Genomic DNA, 18,068 nt, shown 5'->3' with positions numbered 1-18,068 from the left:
TCAAGCAAACGACCTAAGGGTAAATCTTGAAAGGCCACTTTGAAGGTTTCGGACATCTCTGGTGATCATGATTCCCTGGACAAAACTCGCAATGTTGAGGCGTCCTCTTCCTCCCATGGCTCTAAACATAATTCTCAGGAATTGACGGATTTTACTCCACAGGATTTTCATCCCAAATAGGAGATCCTGTTTGGAGTGCTCAACATTGCCAAGAACAGCTCTCTGGAGGTTTTCTGTCTTTTCAGATGGGTGTTTTATGAGATTAAGAAAATTAATATCAAGCAACGGTCCTTATCTTCCAAGATGGAAGTTATGTAGGCTAATATGAGTGTTGGAGATATGCCGCATGTTGTTGTTAGTGCTCATCCTGCTGATACTAGTAAGGAGGTGATTGAGGGGGCTTCGGTGGGTGCTCTTTGGACAAAAAGTGAAAAACAAGTCATGACTGGTTGTCTGGCTAAAAACATGGAAGCCACCCAAAGAGTGAAGAAGATTTCTGATAAAAAATTTGTGGACATAGAGGCTAGAATTGCCATATGTGAGGCTACCCTCCGGAGTATAATGGAAAGCAATCACAACATTGTCAAGGTTTCTGCTGAAACTATGTCTACCATGGTTAGCAAGTTGGAGAAATCTCATATGGAAAGGACTGCGGTGGACGTGGACAAGAATATGGTTGTTGGTGCGAAAGATTCGGGTCCTCTAGGTAAGCATACACAGGCTAGCCTGAAGAAGAAAGTCATTGAAGTGCCCCAGGACATCTTAAAATTGAAGAATGCTACCAAGAAGATGCATCGGCTTAGTGCCAATGTTGCGGAGAATCTTAAAAATTTGGGTTGATCTTTTGTTTATGTCGTTGGGTCTGTGTTGGTAGTTTGTTGGTTTTTTGTTGTCTTTGTGGGTTGTGCAGTCTTTTTTGTTTGTTTCTGTTATCTCTCAGCCCTGTGGGGTTTTGTCTGTTGGTTTTATTTTGAAAGGGCCTTAATGGATCTATCTTATGTAATCTTGATGTAAAGGGTTTCAGGTCCCTTCAAAAGCTGTTTTTTTTGTAATAAAAAACAAATGGATAAATCAATAGACTTATGCATATTGCTTGTAAAGGAAAGAAAGAGTAGATGAACTCATTTGCATGTATAAAATTTCGCATTTTTATTTGTGTATTCAAGCTATGTTTTCCAGAAAGGGTGTCGAATATGGGCAAATAAAGAAGGATGATTGTCTTTTCAGGAATATCCATTTATTTAAAAGTGCTTTCGTCAAAGCCATGTTCATTAGAATAGATGAATTAGCCTAACAAATTTCTTAATATGTGTCTCTATCATATCTACAAAATAGGGTATTGCATCATCATATATTTAGATATGCATGTTGATGTATCAGGTTACACCAAGATTTCCATCTTATCATTGTTTCAAGGTAGCCAAGCTTTTCATGCAAGGTCGGTGGTTCTTCATATCATGAAGAACTCTGGAGAAGCATAATTGCTTCATGGCTGGGTGAAAAAGCACCTAGACCATTTTCTCATCCTTGGCTTACAATTGACCATGTGTTGATGGTGACCAACGACGATTGTTTTAAACTTGTATTTATTGTAAATTTGTAATTCGTTTATTAATATTGTTTTATTGTATACATGGCATGAAGGCCATAGTTGTATTCATGTACTTCAAATATATAGAGTTGTGTATGTGTGTGTGCATGCGCGCTTTTTTACCTAGATTAAGCACTAAAAATCCTAAATTGTAATTTTGCCATTTATTAATTATGGAGTTAATAAATTCCTCTACAGCTATTGTAGATATTGTTGAAGCTTCGTTGGACTACCGCCTTCGCACTATAAGGAAGAGGTGTTTCTCAAACACTGCATTTTTGCATATGATGTGGTACCAAATGTTACAAAAGGTGTGTCTCCTTGGCATTGTTTTGGTGTTTCTTTCGAAAAGTGTTGGTCTTTGAAACACCTTTGTTCAATCTCATGCTCAAAGGAAATCCTTGTGCTTTTTAATCAATACGAATGTTTAATTTGTAGATTGAAACATCACTTTTTTGCCCTTCATGCATGGGTTTCAAAGCAATAGCAGCCCACCCTTAAGGACAAGTCTTTTTTTGTTCTTACCTATAAAACAGCAACTAAGCTTAAGTAATAGAAAAGGGGCATGGTTTTGGGAAAGAATATCCTACTCTTGAAGCCGTCATATTCAAAGTTCAACCTCAACTGAATCTTTTTAACAGCGTCCCATGTGAATTAAATTTCTTTATCTTTTGCTTTAGTTTTGGGTGGTGTCGATGTGTTTTTTATGCACTTCATACATAGAATAAAATACCAAGGTATCTTATCCTCTCTTGAACAAAACCCTCTCAAGTGTTGAACTAAGTGATCACTTGAGGTGACTCCAAGGTTCCAAATGTCAATTCTTGACGTGTGGATAAGCTCAATGGTTGATGTGATATTGTTGGAATCACAAGGGGGACTTACATTTTGCTTGAACTCTTGCTTGAATGCAGTTAGAACTTGAGATCTAATTGACTTGAAAAGAGGTAAAAAGGACCAGGATTTAGATAGACTACACTACTCCTAAGATCATTGATAGCACTAGATTATGTTTGGATGGACACATTCGTTAAACCGATCTTTGCTTCTCAATGTCGCCAACAACTACACAAAACCAATGCAATCTTCCACGGGAAATGAAAAGTTTTCATATCATGAATCATTCACCCAAGTACCTAATACACTGGCACAACTTGAATAAACATATCTACAACTGAACTTAGCACATTTTAACATTCAGGCTAACTATGCATTGTAATTGAAAATCATCCAATCACAAATAGTATGAACCAAGGAATTATCAACATCCACACATTACTCCATCAAGATTAATGAGCTTTGTCTAAAATGAGGGTATAAGAAGAAATCGTACAATATGTAGAGGAAACACCACTATCCACCATGAATTCAATGAAAAGGATGTTTATTTACAAGCTTGGCAAAAATTTATGCCTTCTACTCTACTTTAGCTAACTGTTTGTTATCTAATGTCTTTTGATCTACTATTAACCTTTACAAATGAGAGAGTGGAACCTTTATATAGTGCTCTCAATACAATTGAATGGCCTAGATCAAATCCAAATCAATGGCCAATATTGAAAAATAGAAACCCTAATTGGTTTGTTACGCCCATTATATAAAATTTAAGGCTTGACCAATGATAAAATTACATTGAATTCGAGGTATGTCCATCATTAAATTCTGATTAATAAATGATGAGTTTAGGTACATCGAACTTTGTGCCTCCACATTTAGTAGTTTTCTTCTTCATTAGATGAGTCAAGTGCATTGAATCTGGACACCTTGACTTGGAATGATTTGATTGGGTTAAAAATGACTATGTGCCACCTCAACTTACTCATCTTAGAGATCATCACAAACTGTAGCTGATTGAGGCATACCTCTTGATACTTGACATTTCCAAGCCCGTGATGATGATCATCTAGCTCAAGTCGACCTTCTAACCTTGTTTGATTCTTTAACTTGTCCTTCATCATATTTGGGAATTTCACACTATGATGTGTTTCACCTTTCAACCTTGGAATGTATACCTAGTCTTGGAATTTCCTTGAGGTGCTAACTAAAAGGAAATTCAAGATTGTCATAACATTTCCTTTATCATCGATATGATGTCTTCAAATATCTTAGTTCTTGATCTTGTATGCTCATTGTTGTCCCCTTCATCTTTCATTGAACAACATCCGTCAAGGTGTTGATCATTCATCCCTAAAAATACAATTCTTTCACTTGTTTTTGCCCCTCTTTACCTTGAATGCATTGTTCTAATTCTTCCTTGTCATGTTGATGAATCTTGGGAGTCTTCTTCATTATAGAGAAATCACCTTCCTTGCTTAGCTTGATATCTCCCATTGTGAAGTCTGGATGGAATGAATCTTCCTTTGCACCATTGTGAAGTTCTCTCCATGTTGTCTGTGAAGGTAGATGATATTTTATCTTATAGATCTCATCCTTCATGCTTACAAATCTCAATGTTGTCAGTCCTCCATTGCATTGGTGATTGATCTTCCTTCCCTAAATGGAGCATTCCTAGTGTCTTCTCATATCATGAAGTTCCTTCCTTGAAGTGTTGCAAAGCCTTTCATCCTTAATGTTGATTCTTCCCTTGCACTAGTAAGCTTCTTGATGTTGTTTGCAGTCTGCACCTTCATCCTTTTCTTAAATCATAGCTGCAAAATAAACAAAGAAGATATCAAACACACATGGTATGGACAGACTTCACAAACCCTCAATCTGATGTGCTCTAAATGATGGTGAAATGATGATTTGTTTTCTGTTTTATAGCTCTAATTTCTGAATTGCTAGGGTTGATTTCACTCTGATCTGTTATTGACCGTGGATTTGGAGGGGTAAAACAAGAATTTGAAGGAAGGCTAGGGATTTGAGGCAATGGGGGAAGTATTACTTCCTGGCAATGTAATTCAGCATGCAAAGGAAAGATTGCTGCTTGGTCGGGGTTTTGAGGAGGTAAAGGAAAAATTCTATCATGGTCAGGGATTTGAAGGGGGTAAGGAATAATGTTGCAAGGATGGTCATGGATTTGGAGGGGTAAAGGAATAATGTTTATGACTTCTACAAATTATTGATTGCCTTAATCGACTTCATCATCTTCACTAAACTTAGCCATCTGTCTGATCAAGTATCATGATGATTCACTTTCCATTGCCAAGTTAAGAGAAAATTGGTCATTGTTGTGGATTTTAAGAGGTGAGGGAAGATTCTTGAGTTATGCCATGGATTTGGGAGTGTGAGCGAAAGATGACATGATGGTCGACGTTTTGAGGGAGTGAGGGAACTTTGCAAGGAAGTTTGTGGATTTGAGGAGGTAAGGGAATGTTGCAAGGAAGTCCGTGGATTTGGATGGGTGGAGAAAGTCTTCCAAGATGGCCATGGATTTTGGAGGGTGAAGGAAGTCATTGCTTGCCTTTTTCAAGTTGTTGATTGCATCAATCACCTTCATTGCTCATTACTTAGCCATTTGCTTGATCTTCATTTTCAAAGTTAAAGATGTGAATGAGCAATGTTTCTTCTTTTCCTCCTTCATCAACCTTGCTCCCTTGATGCTCAACGTGTGGATTTCCTCGATCCAAGGAGAAATGCATCCTAGGCTGTGGATGTCAGCATGTCAAGGAAAAACTCCACCTAGGTCGTGGATTTGGAGGTGCCAAGGAAAGGTTCCTTCCACCTTGAGTTGATCACTTCCTTGCCTAAAGTTGATTTCACCAAGTGTTGGGTAACTTAATTGTGGGGTTGACTTGGTGTATTTGCTCTCTTCCATCATCACCTAGATCTTGATTGATCTTCATCAATCACCTCATCTCAAATCGATCATCACCTCTTTGATCGTTCCTCGCCTCCATGCTCTATCCTAAGGAAGTCCACTTGCCTACTTGATTGCTCATCACACTTAAGACTCATCTCTGACCAGACCTAGAAGTTGCATTGTGAACCATCACTCAAAGACTGCCCTAAATCTCACCTATCACTTGGGCACCTAGAGCTGAGAAGATCTCAAACTAGTCTGGAGGAAGACCTGACTACTGCTAGACTACCTAACAAGATCACATCCTGATGACAAAGGCACTGCATCTCCACACAAGCAAAAGGTTAAAGGCCTAAAATTATTGCCAAGCTAGAAGACTACGAAAAACGACTACCCTAAAAAGCAAAAAAGTGGGGGTGCCCATTTGCAATGGGGCGATGTGTGAAAACCTCACAAGAAGTGGATTCATGCATAGAAGCCATTGCCAACACTATTGGTACTTTCATGTCTCTCTATTTAGAAACGGATGCTCCCTTATCCTACCTATGCTTGTATCCAAGATGAACTGGATATTTCTAAGGGTCTACCGACAAATATTTGGTTGAAAAAGGTGTTGATTGTAACTAGGTAGAATGCAGATTCCAATTGCCTTAAGGGAACATTGGAATCTGCCAAGGGCTGGGCCCTTCTCCTCTCACGCTACTCTTAGGGCTGGGCCCTTCTCATCCCACACGCCACTCTTAGGGATGGGCCCTATACATCACACACTCCTTAACACCACGCTACTCCTCAATACCATGCTACGTGCAAGATAACATGCTTACATGAATAGGGCCGACCCTATCTAATAAAGGGTTTCGGTTAAAGTGATGCAAATAAATTAAAGGTTATTAACTCATCATAAGCCGACTTGATTAGGAGTGGTTGCTCTCCTATAAATAAGACATATACCTCTCACAATATCATTAATGCAGTTTCAAGTAAATGCGAAATATATCCTTCTTGGGTAGCGAACTCCTTTGCAAGCAGCAGATCACAGCGAACTTCATCCATAGGCAGCAGATTATCAGTTAGGTCACAGCGAACTCCATGTATGTGCTGATCTAAATGGTGATCACAGCGAACTCCGTGTATGTGCAGATCTAATTGGTGATCACAGTGAATTCCATGTATGTGCAGCAGATCTAATTGGTGATCACAAGTTATCATCAAAGACAGGGATCTCCATTGAAGGCTCAAGCAAAGGACTGCGAACTAGTTGAAAGGTGCATGCACAACAAGACAAGTTAGAAGGACTGTAAAACATGATCACTGTCAACAAACTAGCTGTGTAGTCTTCTATATCATCTTCCTTGTGACTGCAACTTCTATACTCCAAATAAGTGTGTAATTGTCAATTGAATCTAAAACCATAATCAGATTTGAGAATCTTTTCTGGCTGGGTTTTTCCTCCTAGGAGGTTTTCCCAGGGTAACTTTGTCTTGTCTCTTTTGCATTCATTTCTTACTATGCTTAAATCTGAAAACCAATAAATCTAATTAACCTAGTTAGAAACAAATTCTGATTTTCTGAGTTTCATCTAATCTGAAAGTACTAAAATTAACAAAAGGAAGATCACATCTAGAAACAGCAGTTACATTATAAAAAAGTGGCCCTTTGATGCCATAACTATTTTGGCCTAGGACATATAGCAGACTTCTGACCAAAGGTTATTTCTTGCTCTTCTAGTCGGGCCTCTTGGTGGAAGGATGGTCAGCTTTATCAGCTGTCTGTTAATGAGGCTGCTGCTGCTGTTTCTCAGGCTTCTCAAAATCCTTCTCTCTCCTTTGGGTGTCAATCCCCCTCCTAAAGTTCCTCCTTCAGGTGCAAATCCCTCTTCTTTAGCTTCAGCAGATAATGTGGTGCTTGATAGTGCTGTGGATTCCTCTCACAGAATGTTTGTCCCAAGTCCAGTGGCTCAGCCCTCTGCAATCGGACCAAAGCAAGCATTGATTTCATCCTTTTTTGCCTATAGTGGTGACTCTGCTCCTATGGCTTCTTGTGTTGCACCTTCTACCCCACTTCCTCTCTCAGCTTCACTGTCTTCAGTTTTGGGTTCTCCTCTTGAACCTGCTAGTTGCCAGAATGTATTTGAAGACACTGAAACTGGTTCCTCGAGAGGAGGGTGTTTAAACTTCTATATCTTGAAAGAAATCTAGTAAAATGCCACTTTTTAGAGGGCGCTGATATGCCATTCTAAACCAGTTGGCTTTTCACTCATAAGCAGGATGTTGTTATCTCTATAGTTTGATGGTTGTATTCAGTTGTTGGTTGCTTTATGGGCTAGGGCCCCAAGAGAACCCTCTCTAATTTTATTAAAAAAAATGATACACTCTGGAAACACCAAATATATATGAATATGCTCGAGATTGTTGTTGCACAGTTCTACTTTAGTCTTTCCGGATATCCCTTAGGTGATGGATATTATGTATTTGCCATTGATTTATAGTCATGCATGAATAGTATTTCCATGAACTCAAACATGATATGCTAGTGTGCTCAGGATCCTCCAAATTTTGAAGCCATAATTCAGAAGTCCTATGGCCTGCTTAAAAAGGACTGCCATAAATTGGAAAATTAATATATTACTACCAGATGGATTAGAGGAAACACAACCGCATTGCTAAAAATGGGCACACGTTCAATAAAATTAAGTTAAATTGAACTTCCTGAAAAAATGGGTATGTATGCTTACATTTGGTGCTCTGGCAGACTTGTCAGACGATGGAAATGTTTTCATTGATTAGATCAGAATATATTTAAGAAGAAAAGATAAGATCTTCATTGAGCAGAAAGGCCTCTTATTCATCCATGAGAAAATGTATCTGAATGCCACATCATTTGTGGTAAGAATAGTCATCTTCATGGCACCTTTGTTCCCATCTATTATCATCAACCTGATCTGGATTTGAGCGTCTTCGATGCTCAGAGCTTCTATCTCTCTTTTTCCTTTCATGACGTTGAGTGGAATGCCTCTCGGTGTCACTCCTACTTCTATCTCTCTTTTTCCTTTCATGACGTTGAGTGGAATGCCTCCCGGTGTCACTCCTACTTCTATCTCTCTTTTTTCTTTCATGACGTTGAGTGGAATGCCTCTTGGTGTCACTCCTATGTCTGTGACGACGGTTACTCCTATGTTTAGAATCATCCTCATCATTATCTGCATGCATGCTACCTTCCCTGTCACCTTTCTCTATGCAAATATCACCAGAGTATCCCCTTCGGTCTTTTGCACCTGAGCTACCACCTTCCTCTTGTTCATCTTTTACTGGAACTGATGAGGCTGAATGCTTGGTAGGTTTATCTCGGTTTAATTTAGCATCCATTAAGGACGTATCTAATGCATCCCCTCCTTTGTGAGAAAGTCCAGTAGACCTGTATGCAGATTGTTTATGACGATAATCATCTGAGCTCCGGCGCCTGGGTGGTGGTGGAATCTGAATTTTATGAATCAGTAACATTAGTTATTAGAATATCTCTACAACATCTGCGATCATGTTATGCAATTACAGACTTTAATCAGATATGGTAGAAGAAAGCACCTGAAACCTTCGCATGTATTGACCTTCTGGAGGAAGTGGAATACCAAGCTTCTTCAGTTCATCATGTGGAATAGGCCGCCTAAACACACAGGTGTTAATCATAACATAACACACTTAAAAGATCAGAATTCATCATACAGAGGGAATACAGGTCTCAGAAGTACAGAATGATAGAAATTCCATGATGGGAACAACTTCTGAACAAAACAGAATAAATCAGATTCAAATTACTGATATAGTAAAGTGCTTACAAAGGAGCCCGGAATGGTCTTTCTCGTCCTCCAAAGCGTAGCTGCCCTGATTCTTTTCGTCCCCCCAAACCTCCTCCTGCTCATATGAAAATAAAAAATTTAGTAATGGAACTGAACTTGTTCTCACATAAGTAAAAGAAAAATACGAGGTTTAAAAAAGGAAAAGGTAAAATTAAAAGTTTCTTTCATCTTTTGCTTAAGCCTTAAACAACTTACCTAGCCTGCGTGGAATCCAACCTGGCATCAGCTGTTGTCGATTGTAGTCAACAATCACTTGACTCCCATCAATAACACTGTGATGAGCAGTCTGCATAAAATATTTTACTTTCTTCAGAAAGGTACTTATGGTAATGGTCTCGGTTGTTATTATCATAAAAGATATTCACAGAAAACTGACCTCATAGGCATAACGCATCTCACTATCAGTTTCATATTCAACAAACGCATAGCCTCGAGAAGCACCAGTCACTGTATTAACCATATATAAAATTGAATAACCAAATCTCTATGCAAAAGGGTCCACATTAACACGCAAAACACTTAAAGATGAGCAATTAAATATTATATCACAAGAATAATACAATTGCCAATGTTGATAGCCATCTAGAAGATTACAGCATACAATGTTTATTTCAGTTCTTAAGACCAGTGAACCACCAAGCCGCATCGCTGGCTGCCCCCCCCCCCCTGAAATTCAGGAGTTCTAGGGATGAGGATGTCCCAAGATGTGGGGAAGCAATGGAGACGCCCCCCCCCACCACCACCACACTGCTATCGCCACCAAGATGGTCGGGATGCCACCGAGATGTCCCCAAGACGTCTTGGAGATAGCCAGGCATCTCCTGTGGTGGCTAGACCAAAAAGGTGAAAAAAAATTAAAAAATCTTTAATTTTTCATCAAAATCAATGCCCAAGGCCAAGCCCTAATGGCCAATGGGCCCCACCAATGCCCCCCATACTCTATAAAACACCCTGAAATATTCATTTTCACTCACAAATTCATTTCAACGGAAAAGTTGAAGAGCAAAAGAGTGTGATTGAAGTGTTGCAAGTGCAAGAGGGGTGATAAGGAGCAAGATAAAGAGGAAGAAGAGGGTTTTTACACCAAGTTGGAAGGATTTTAAATTTTTTTTTTATTAGTTTCATACTCAAATTTTAATTTTAATCATAATTTCATAGACATGGATGCAAGTGCATACTCAATGATTACCTGTTCATTGTTTGTTGTTAATATTGTCGTTAAGATTCAATATTGAAAGACTGAAACTTTTGTAATTATCTACTTTTGTGCTTCAAGTGCCCTGAAGTAAAAAAAAAATAGAAGTGAAATCTTTGGTTGAAAAAGATTAAGAACAACGATTTTTATTTATGTATCCTCTACTTCTGTGCTTTGTGCGATCTGAAGTAAGAACAACAAAAAGAACATTGTTGTGTCTTCATCCTTTGAATTATGTTGCATGCATAGTTTAAATTTTAATTGTAGAATTATCAACTTGAAAAATTTATATTGTTTATTGCAATCATAGTTCAAAATCTCGGACTCGCCAAACCAAAAATTTGGACTCGGACTCGGACTCGTGAAAGACTCGCGAAAGACTTGGCAAAAAAAAAACCGTAGTTTTACAAAAAAAACATAAAGAAATTAATGCATTTAGAGAACATAAGGTGCCATAATTGAAACATTACACATGTCATATGATCTACAAACACGCAATATTTGAAATTTCATCATTCATGGCAGCATATTTAAGTTTTGCAGCATATTCAAGTTTCAACTTTCAACTCTAAAATGTATAATGGCAGCATAAGTATATAAATGTTCACAAAATTACATATAATGATATGTCCAACTCCAACTCCAAATGTGAAAAACAACAATGTGAATGAACAAACCAAAGAGAAGACTACATCTTCCTCTCTGTATTTTTCCTAATATAGCTCAATTTTTCAGGCCTTGAGCTAGAAGTAGTAGTAGTGGGTGTTGTGGTATCTAAATGGTGAGATGATTCTTCTTCAAACTCAAAATCCTCATCATCGTCCTCATCTTCATCCTCCATTTCATCCAATCTTGCTCCTTCTGCATCTTGTGCTGCTCCTCTCTCTATTTCTGCAATTTCTTCTTCGGTAAGGAAAACATCGTCACCATCATTTTGTTCATTCATGGTCCAATCACCATATGGATCAATTTCATCCAAGTCAATGGCCTCATGTGAAACACCCTCCACCTGTCTAACTCGAAGGCGAAGGTTGTACCGAACAAATACTAGATCATTGAGCCGCTTTTGTGACAATCTATTTCTCTTCTTTGTGTGAATGCTCTCAAATACACTCCAATTTCATTCACACCCAAAAGCACTGCATGGCTGAGACAAAACACGGATAGCTATCTTTTGAAGATTAGGCATGCCAACACCATAATTCTCCCACCATAAATCTACAAAAAACATTTAGAAATATTAGAATTGAGAAAAAAATGTAACAATCAAGTTTGTAGGTTTTTTCTTGCACTATTGAACTAAGTTACTAAATTTTTTACCTGGTTGTTGTTTTCCTCTCCTATCAATTGCTAGTTGTGATGAGAAGAGTCTCCCCTCTGCACTTTTGTAGATCTTGAACAATGAACATTTCCAAATTCAGAAATAGATAGTCAAAGTGTCAAACTCAAATTCAATAATGAACATTTCCAAATTCATAAATAAAGATAGAGCAATTGCAAATGTCAAATCTCACCTCCAACTCATCAAGAACCTTGTCTCTCAACTCAGGATCAGGTGTCATGTTATCAATGCATGTAATAACACCTTCCATGACCTCCTCTTTAGCCCTAAATGAATCAGAGAAGTAGAATTTCGGGTTCAAAAAGTAGGCGAAGGCATGTATCGGTTGGTGGAGTTGGTTTGTCCACCTACGATCAATGATGCGCCAAAGGATTTCACATTTTCTTGTATTTCCACGATAGTAATGTGAAATGGCCTCTTTGGCCCTATCCATGGCTTCAGAAATGAAACCCATTGGCATGCCCTCTTCATCCACCATACGAAAAACCCTTACCGAAGGTTCTATCACCTAAAAAAATGAAAACAAATTTTAAATTAGTACAAAATCAACCCCTAAAAAATAAAATCAGCAAATAGACAAGATTGTATAAACTTTACTTTTGTGTTTGTTACTTACCGCAGTCAACTCCTCTCCACTTTTATTGAACCCTTCATCAAAAACAATGCTCACAATCTTCTCTGCTTCAGGTCTTTTGGAGTACGCAGACCCCAACCAAGCATTTGACACAAACATGTGCTTAAGATGAGGAATGGCACTAAGAATGCTCTGCAAAGTGATGAAGTGGCTAGCAAATCGTGTCAGTCCAGGTCGCACAAGGTCCTTGTCATTTGTGTGTTTTATCATCAAAGCAAGCACCCAAGTATGGTTGTAGATGAATTTGGTGACACTTCTTGCATCTTCAACCACCTTCTTCACCCATCCAATCTTCCCAATGTCCTCTAGCATCAAGTCCAAGCAATGTGCAGCACAAGGACTCCATGTAATCGAAGGATGCCTCTCCATAAGCATTCTACCTATAGGTACATATGCAGTTGCGTTGTCCGCGATAATTTGGACAACATTCTCAACTCCAATTTCCTGAACCACACCATCCAGCAGATTACACAAAGTCTCTGCATTTTTTATTTCATTTGAGGCATCAATAGACTTTATGAATACCATTGCACCATTTGAAGCCACCAAGAAGTTGAGAAGAGTCCTATTTCGTCCATCTGTCCATCCATCAGATAAAATGCTGCATCCTTTTCTCTTCCAATACCTTTTCTGGTCATCAACCACACCTTGTGTATTTTGCACAACTTTCTCTAGCAATGGCCCACTAAAGTCATAACCTGTAGGGGCCTTAAACCCCTTACCCGCAACTGTTACTGCATTAACAAAACCTTCCCAATACACATTGTTTGCTGCATTGAAAAATAGATTATTGTAAAACCAAAAGTTTGAAGCTGCTATCCGTGCTTGTTCATGCTTCTATTTATTCCATCCTGTACCTTCAAGTGAAGGTTGTGCACCTGGAACATTGCGTGGTACAAAAAAATTAGGGTCTGATCTAACAGAAGTGCCACTAGCCTCACCCTCATTGTCACCAAAAGATGAAAGTGACTGATGACCCCGAGTGTGACCAATGGGACCCGAAGTGGACAATGTGGGTTTCATTGCAGTTGCCATAGCTTCTCTTGTTTTTTGCCTTTCTTCCTTATGCATATCATTCTCAGCAAGAATGGCTGTAATATCCCTTGGCTAATCTGACCCTGTTTTGCTTATATGAACACCAAGGAATATTGTCAAACATTTGGCATACAATGTTTGAAGCCGCTGTAGTGAATTCTTTCTTTGTCTTCTTTGGGTTTGTAGGCTGCAAATGAAGTTATGGAAAGCTTCTAACAATGCAAAGTTGTTATAGAAATGATATACTAGCTGTTTTAGACCTTTCCACACATATGTAATGACTGAAATTAACTAGTACAGCTAGTTGACATTAAGACAAACACTTGTCATGCATCCGAAAGTACACCTACAGCCATTAGGCATTTAAGCAAACAATTGGCATGAAAGCTAAATGGCTGATCAATGTTGAATGTGGAATATGCAAATTAAACATATGCAACCTCCAAATATTTCATGATATAATCATAATAGAAAATGATGCAATGAAGTAATGATTTTCTAATACAATGACCATAGATAGAAAACCTGGTATTTCAATGGCTGCCTTGATATATTGGTTTGATTCTCCTCATATGCAAATCCCTTGTCACATATATATAGCTGTTCAACCTCTCTAAATCCCCTTCTATAGAACTCCAACTACTGTAGCGCACTGTTCATGCGCACTGTTCACGGCACTGTAGCGCACTGTTCACGGCACTGTAGCGCACTATTCACGGCACTGTTCATGCGCACTGTTCATGGCACTGTAGCGCACTGTTCACGCGCACTGTTCATGCGCACTGTAGCAGCAAGAACAAACTAGCAATCTGCTCTTAAAACCTTGAATAATTTGTTGCCAAATAAAGATGATTCACAACCAACTATAAATGTTCTTCAACAATAAACTTCAAACCCTTGTAGAAAACTTCACCAATTTGCACAAATGAAAGAACTGAAGTATTCTTTCCCACAACTGCAATAATTCAGGTGTTATTTCACACCTTCAAAATTGCTATCAATAGGAAGTTTTCGTTTCCTATGATCAAAGAAGAAAATTGCGAAAGCCCTAGGCTCCACAATAAAAATCAATCAAAATACTATTCATCAACTGGATGCCGAGAATGAACTCCTGCCTTTCCTTTTATTCTTTCCTTAAGAGAGCTCAAACACCTTCCTGGCCAATGTGGGATAAAAGATTTATTCCCACATTAAATTATTCACTTAATGCACTTTATTATATTAAAGTGACTTTATTATTATAAAGTTACTTTAGAACTTTATAATAATATTAAAATATTAAATAAATCACTTAAGTCACTTAAACTTTAATATCTCTTGATGTACTTGTCTGATTGCTAAGCCGTCTGAGCCAGGAGTCGACTCTCCCTGTTCTCCATGTGATTGGATGCCTATCTAAAAATAGAAACCCTGAATAGTGACTTACTATAAATAGTACGTATGTGGAACTGAGTCTAGAAATAGCTGCAAAGGCCCAATCAAGGTCGACACTGCCAATAAGCTCTGCTCAGGTGTCTTTCTATTAATAGGAACCCTGACTCTCCCAAAATAGTAACTTACTATAAATAGTAAGTGTGCCAATCTGAGTCAAAAAAACCTGTGCAAAGGCCAAAACCTGAATCCAGCTGAAGAGTAATGTCTCTAATCACCAAGTAATTGCCACACGAGGCCCTCTATCAATAATTATTAGCCTACGAGGGTCAAATGATAGGCTAATTCTTACAAACTCTGATGCTCGCAAAATGGGGACATTACAATGGCCTTCATCTCTCTAATAATTTCAGGAGTTGATTTGAGGCATGCCTCCACACCATATCCAGGTATTTGTGCAAGGTGGTATTTTAATCTATTGATTCCACCAGTCATCCATTTTGTACATTCGGTGCAAGTGACCTCCCCCTTTTTCATTCCTGCAATCCCATATTTCCATGCTTTATCTCTTTGTCTTCCTGACCTTGGGGTTGCCCTTGGAGTTGAACTTGTCATTGCTGATTTAACATGAAAAAAAAAAATCAGCAGGGTTTTATGGAAAATCAACAAAAAAAATGACAATGAATCATTTGGGAAAAATAGCATTCAAAAACAAGAAAAAAAAATGAGGAAATAACTTAGGAAAGGAAATAGAAAAAATTTGGCAGCATATCCCCTTGTTTTTCAAGATTTTTTTGAGTTTCAAAACATTGAAATGATTCAAATGAAAAAAAAAGAAAGAGAAAAAATCCTTACCTAGATCTTTCTTGCTGATTTTTTCTTCTTCCCTCTACTCATTCAAACCCTAGAAAACCTACTATAACCAAATAAAAACAAAAATGAAGTGAAAAAAAAATTTTAAACTTTGTTTTAACCCTTTACGGGCGTATTTTCTGTGCCCTCGAATCCCTGCGAAAGACTCGCGAGTCCATGGTGAGTCCGCGATATTTTAAACTATGATTGCAATATCAAAATAAGTTCTCATGGCATGGTTGAGGTTCAAAGTGAAAGTACTCGATCTGATTAGGCACCTGAGGCAAAGGCTGAGAGGGATGACTAGGGCGGTGAAAACCAAACCACTAGTTCTGGGGCAAGTCAGCTGTTAGTATAAATTGCCCCTCCACATTACTAGCAGAGTATGCTAAGGGCTTTTGTGATCGTAAGTCTCCTTTGAAACAGTTTGCAACAAAATTGCCGAGCAAGTCTAGCGCCCTTGGACTTGAATTTTATGGCAACATTACTAGAGTTGATGCCCACCTTAATCATATCCGAGGAAAAGGTGTGGAAGCATGTGAATTTTTGGGAAGACTGACAAACCTGAAATACAGAACTGAGATATATAAGTTATGGGGTGTTGGCGAAGATGGTCGGGATGCCAGCGAGATGTCCGAGTTTTTCTTGGTTGCATCTTTCTTAAGAATAACTTCTTTTGCAGGTAGAATCCTCCAAGAGAGGCACCTCACTCTTTTTTGGACACCTTGTGCAGCACATGTCCTTGACCATCTTTTGAAGGACAGGAAAACTTGAGTGGTGACTCAAGTTGTGGAAGATGCAAAGAGGGTCACCAAATATATTTACAATCACCCTTGGGTTCTAAAATTGATGAGAGAGCACACCGAAGGGAAAGATTTGGTGAGAGCTGGCGTCACAAGGTTTGCAACGATTTTCTTGACATTGCAAAGTCTTCTTGCTGCATTGACTTCTTTGAAACAAATGTTTGTAAGTGGAGCATGGCTAAACTCACCATATTCAAAGAAGCCTGAAGGAGAGGTTGTCGCATGCATAGTCTTCGACAGCCAATTTGCACAAATGGCTGCAAAGATTCTGAAGGTAACTTCAAAACTTTAATTTTTAATTATTCTTGATTCAAGTCGCTCATTACTAATTTGTAACTTCATTAATTAATCTTTTTGTAATTTGTATTTTTCAATTGTAGGTGTCAGAGCCCTTGGTTAGAGTTCTCTGCTTGGTGGATGGGGATAAAACCCCAATGGGGTATATTCATGAGGCCATGGATAGGGCCAAGGAGTCTATCAAAAATTTCTACAAAGGGGATAGACTCAAATTTGATCCCATTTGGGAAATTATTGATAGGAGGTGGAACAATCAGCTCCACCAACCCATTCATGCAGCAGGGTACTTCCTCAACCCTCGTTTTAGGTTCGGGGGTTCTTAACAGATCCTAATGGAGAAGTTACGGAGGGCCTCAGTACATGCATTGAGAGAATGGTACCCGATGTTGAGGAGAGAGACCTCATTGTAGGCGAACTCCAAAATTATGAGGAAGCAAGGGGTAAGCTATTCTCTTCAGAGTTAGCTAGGAGAGGAAGAACCACTCAGACCCTAGGTATAACATTTGCCATTTGGATTTTGGGATCTAAAGTGATCGATAAATTATGTTTTCTCTTTTCTCTTTGCTTTCTAACTTCTCAAATTTTTTTTATTTTGCAGATGCTTGGTGGCAAAATTGGGGTGGAAACACCCCACATCTCAAAAAATTTGCCCTCAGAGTCTTATGTCAACCTTGTATTTCATCCAATTGTGAGCGCAATTGGAGCTTGTTTCAACCAATCCACATGAAGAAGAGGAGCAAGTTAGCGCAGAAACGCCTCAATGACCTTGTCTTCGTGCAATATAATCTTCGATTGCACATAAGAAAGGTAGAGGAAGTAGAAGGTGGTCCAATTGAGTTGGATGATATAGATCCTTACAGTGATTGGACATCACGGGAGCAGCCTCCATTGTTTTATAAGAATGACATCACTGATTTCGAAAGGCAGGCTATGGAGGAGAAGGGGGGTGGATTTGGTTTCGCGTTGGATGACATTGAGGAGGAAGAGGATGAGGATGAGTCATTGCTAGTGCCACAAGCAGGTGGAGACATAGCTTCAGCTAGGATGGAGGATGAGCCAGCCATACCGAGCGAGGAAGCATAGTCATGCGATAGCTTGCAAACATATTTGAACATGGGAAAGACCGATTGGATAAAAGCAGTGGTCAATGATGATAGAGATGTACAAATGTTTATCTGCAACCACCACACTTCACATGCACTCTTCAAGACCTTCTCTAATAAGGACTTCTTAAAACTTGTTGAGACTAGATATGCATCCTATTTAAATCTCTTGGAGAGAATGCTTTAGTTGCAAGAGGCATCGCAACTAATAGTTATGATAGCAAAATCGGTGGCCCAAGTCCAAGACAAA

General features: G+C 38.7%; 2 protein-coding genes across 5 annotated transcripts in view; both read right to left on the bottom strand.

Moving 5' to 3' along the window:
- Positions 1–6,666: 6,666 nt before the first annotated feature.
- Positions 6,667–18,068, bottom strand: part of LOC131044223 (U11/U12 small nuclear ribonucleoprotein 35 kDa protein) — a 91,032-nt gene continuing 79,630 nt past the window's right edge. For 3 of the 4 annotated variants that reach the window (XM_057977504.2, XM_057977503.2, XM_057977507.2), the window contains 5 exons: positions 9,563–9,633; positions 9,382–9,472; positions 9,166–9,241; positions 8,915–8,993; positions 7,938–8,809 (listed from right to left, as the gene is read on the bottom strand). In XM_057977504.2, coding sequence (XP_057833487.2) covers positions 8,210–8,809; positions 8,915–8,993; positions 9,166–9,241; positions 9,382–9,472; positions 9,563–9,633 — 917 coding nt within the window. In that variant the 3' untranslated portion in view covers positions 7,938–8,209. The other variant, XR_009105632.2, reaches the window with a different exon arrangement.
- Positions 10,352–13,400, bottom strand: LOC131856052 (uncharacterized). Its single transcript, XM_059207231.1, has 3 exons — positions 11,896–13,400; positions 11,702–11,774; positions 10,352–11,599 (listed from the first exon to the last, which is right to left on the bottom strand). Exons 1-3 carry the CDS (start codon positions 12,199–12,201, stop codon positions 11,502–11,504), a joined length of 477 nt encoding a protein of 158 aa, XP_059063214.1. The 5' UTR covers positions 12,202–13,400; the 3' UTR covers positions 10,352–11,501.

The sequence above is a fragment of the Cryptomeria japonica genome, chromosome 6 (assembly GCF_030272615.1).
Source record: "Cryptomeria japonica chromosome 6, Sugi_1.0, whole genome shotgun sequence".
NCBI classification, from domain to species: domain Eukaryota; kingdom Viridiplantae; phylum Streptophyta; class Pinopsida; order Cupressales; family Cupressaceae; genus Cryptomeria; species Cryptomeria japonica.
The sequence above is the reverse complement of the archived record's forward strand: the minus strand, read 5'-3'. Positions and strand labels throughout refer to the sequence as shown.

Coding starts and splice junctions, on each gene's coding strand:
- LOC131856052 (XM_059207231.1), bottom strand. CDS start 12,201: ATGGTGGATGAAGAGGGCATGCCAATGGGTTTCATTTCTGAAGCCATG. Junction 11,775..11,895: donor AGGTTCTTGATGAGTTGGAG/GTGAGATTTGAC, acceptor TCATTGTTCAAG/ATCTACAAAAGTGCAGAGGG. Junction 11,600..11,701: donor GAGAGGAAAACAACAACCAG/GTAAAAAATTTA, acceptor TGTTTTTTGTAG/ATTTATGGTGGGAGAATTAT.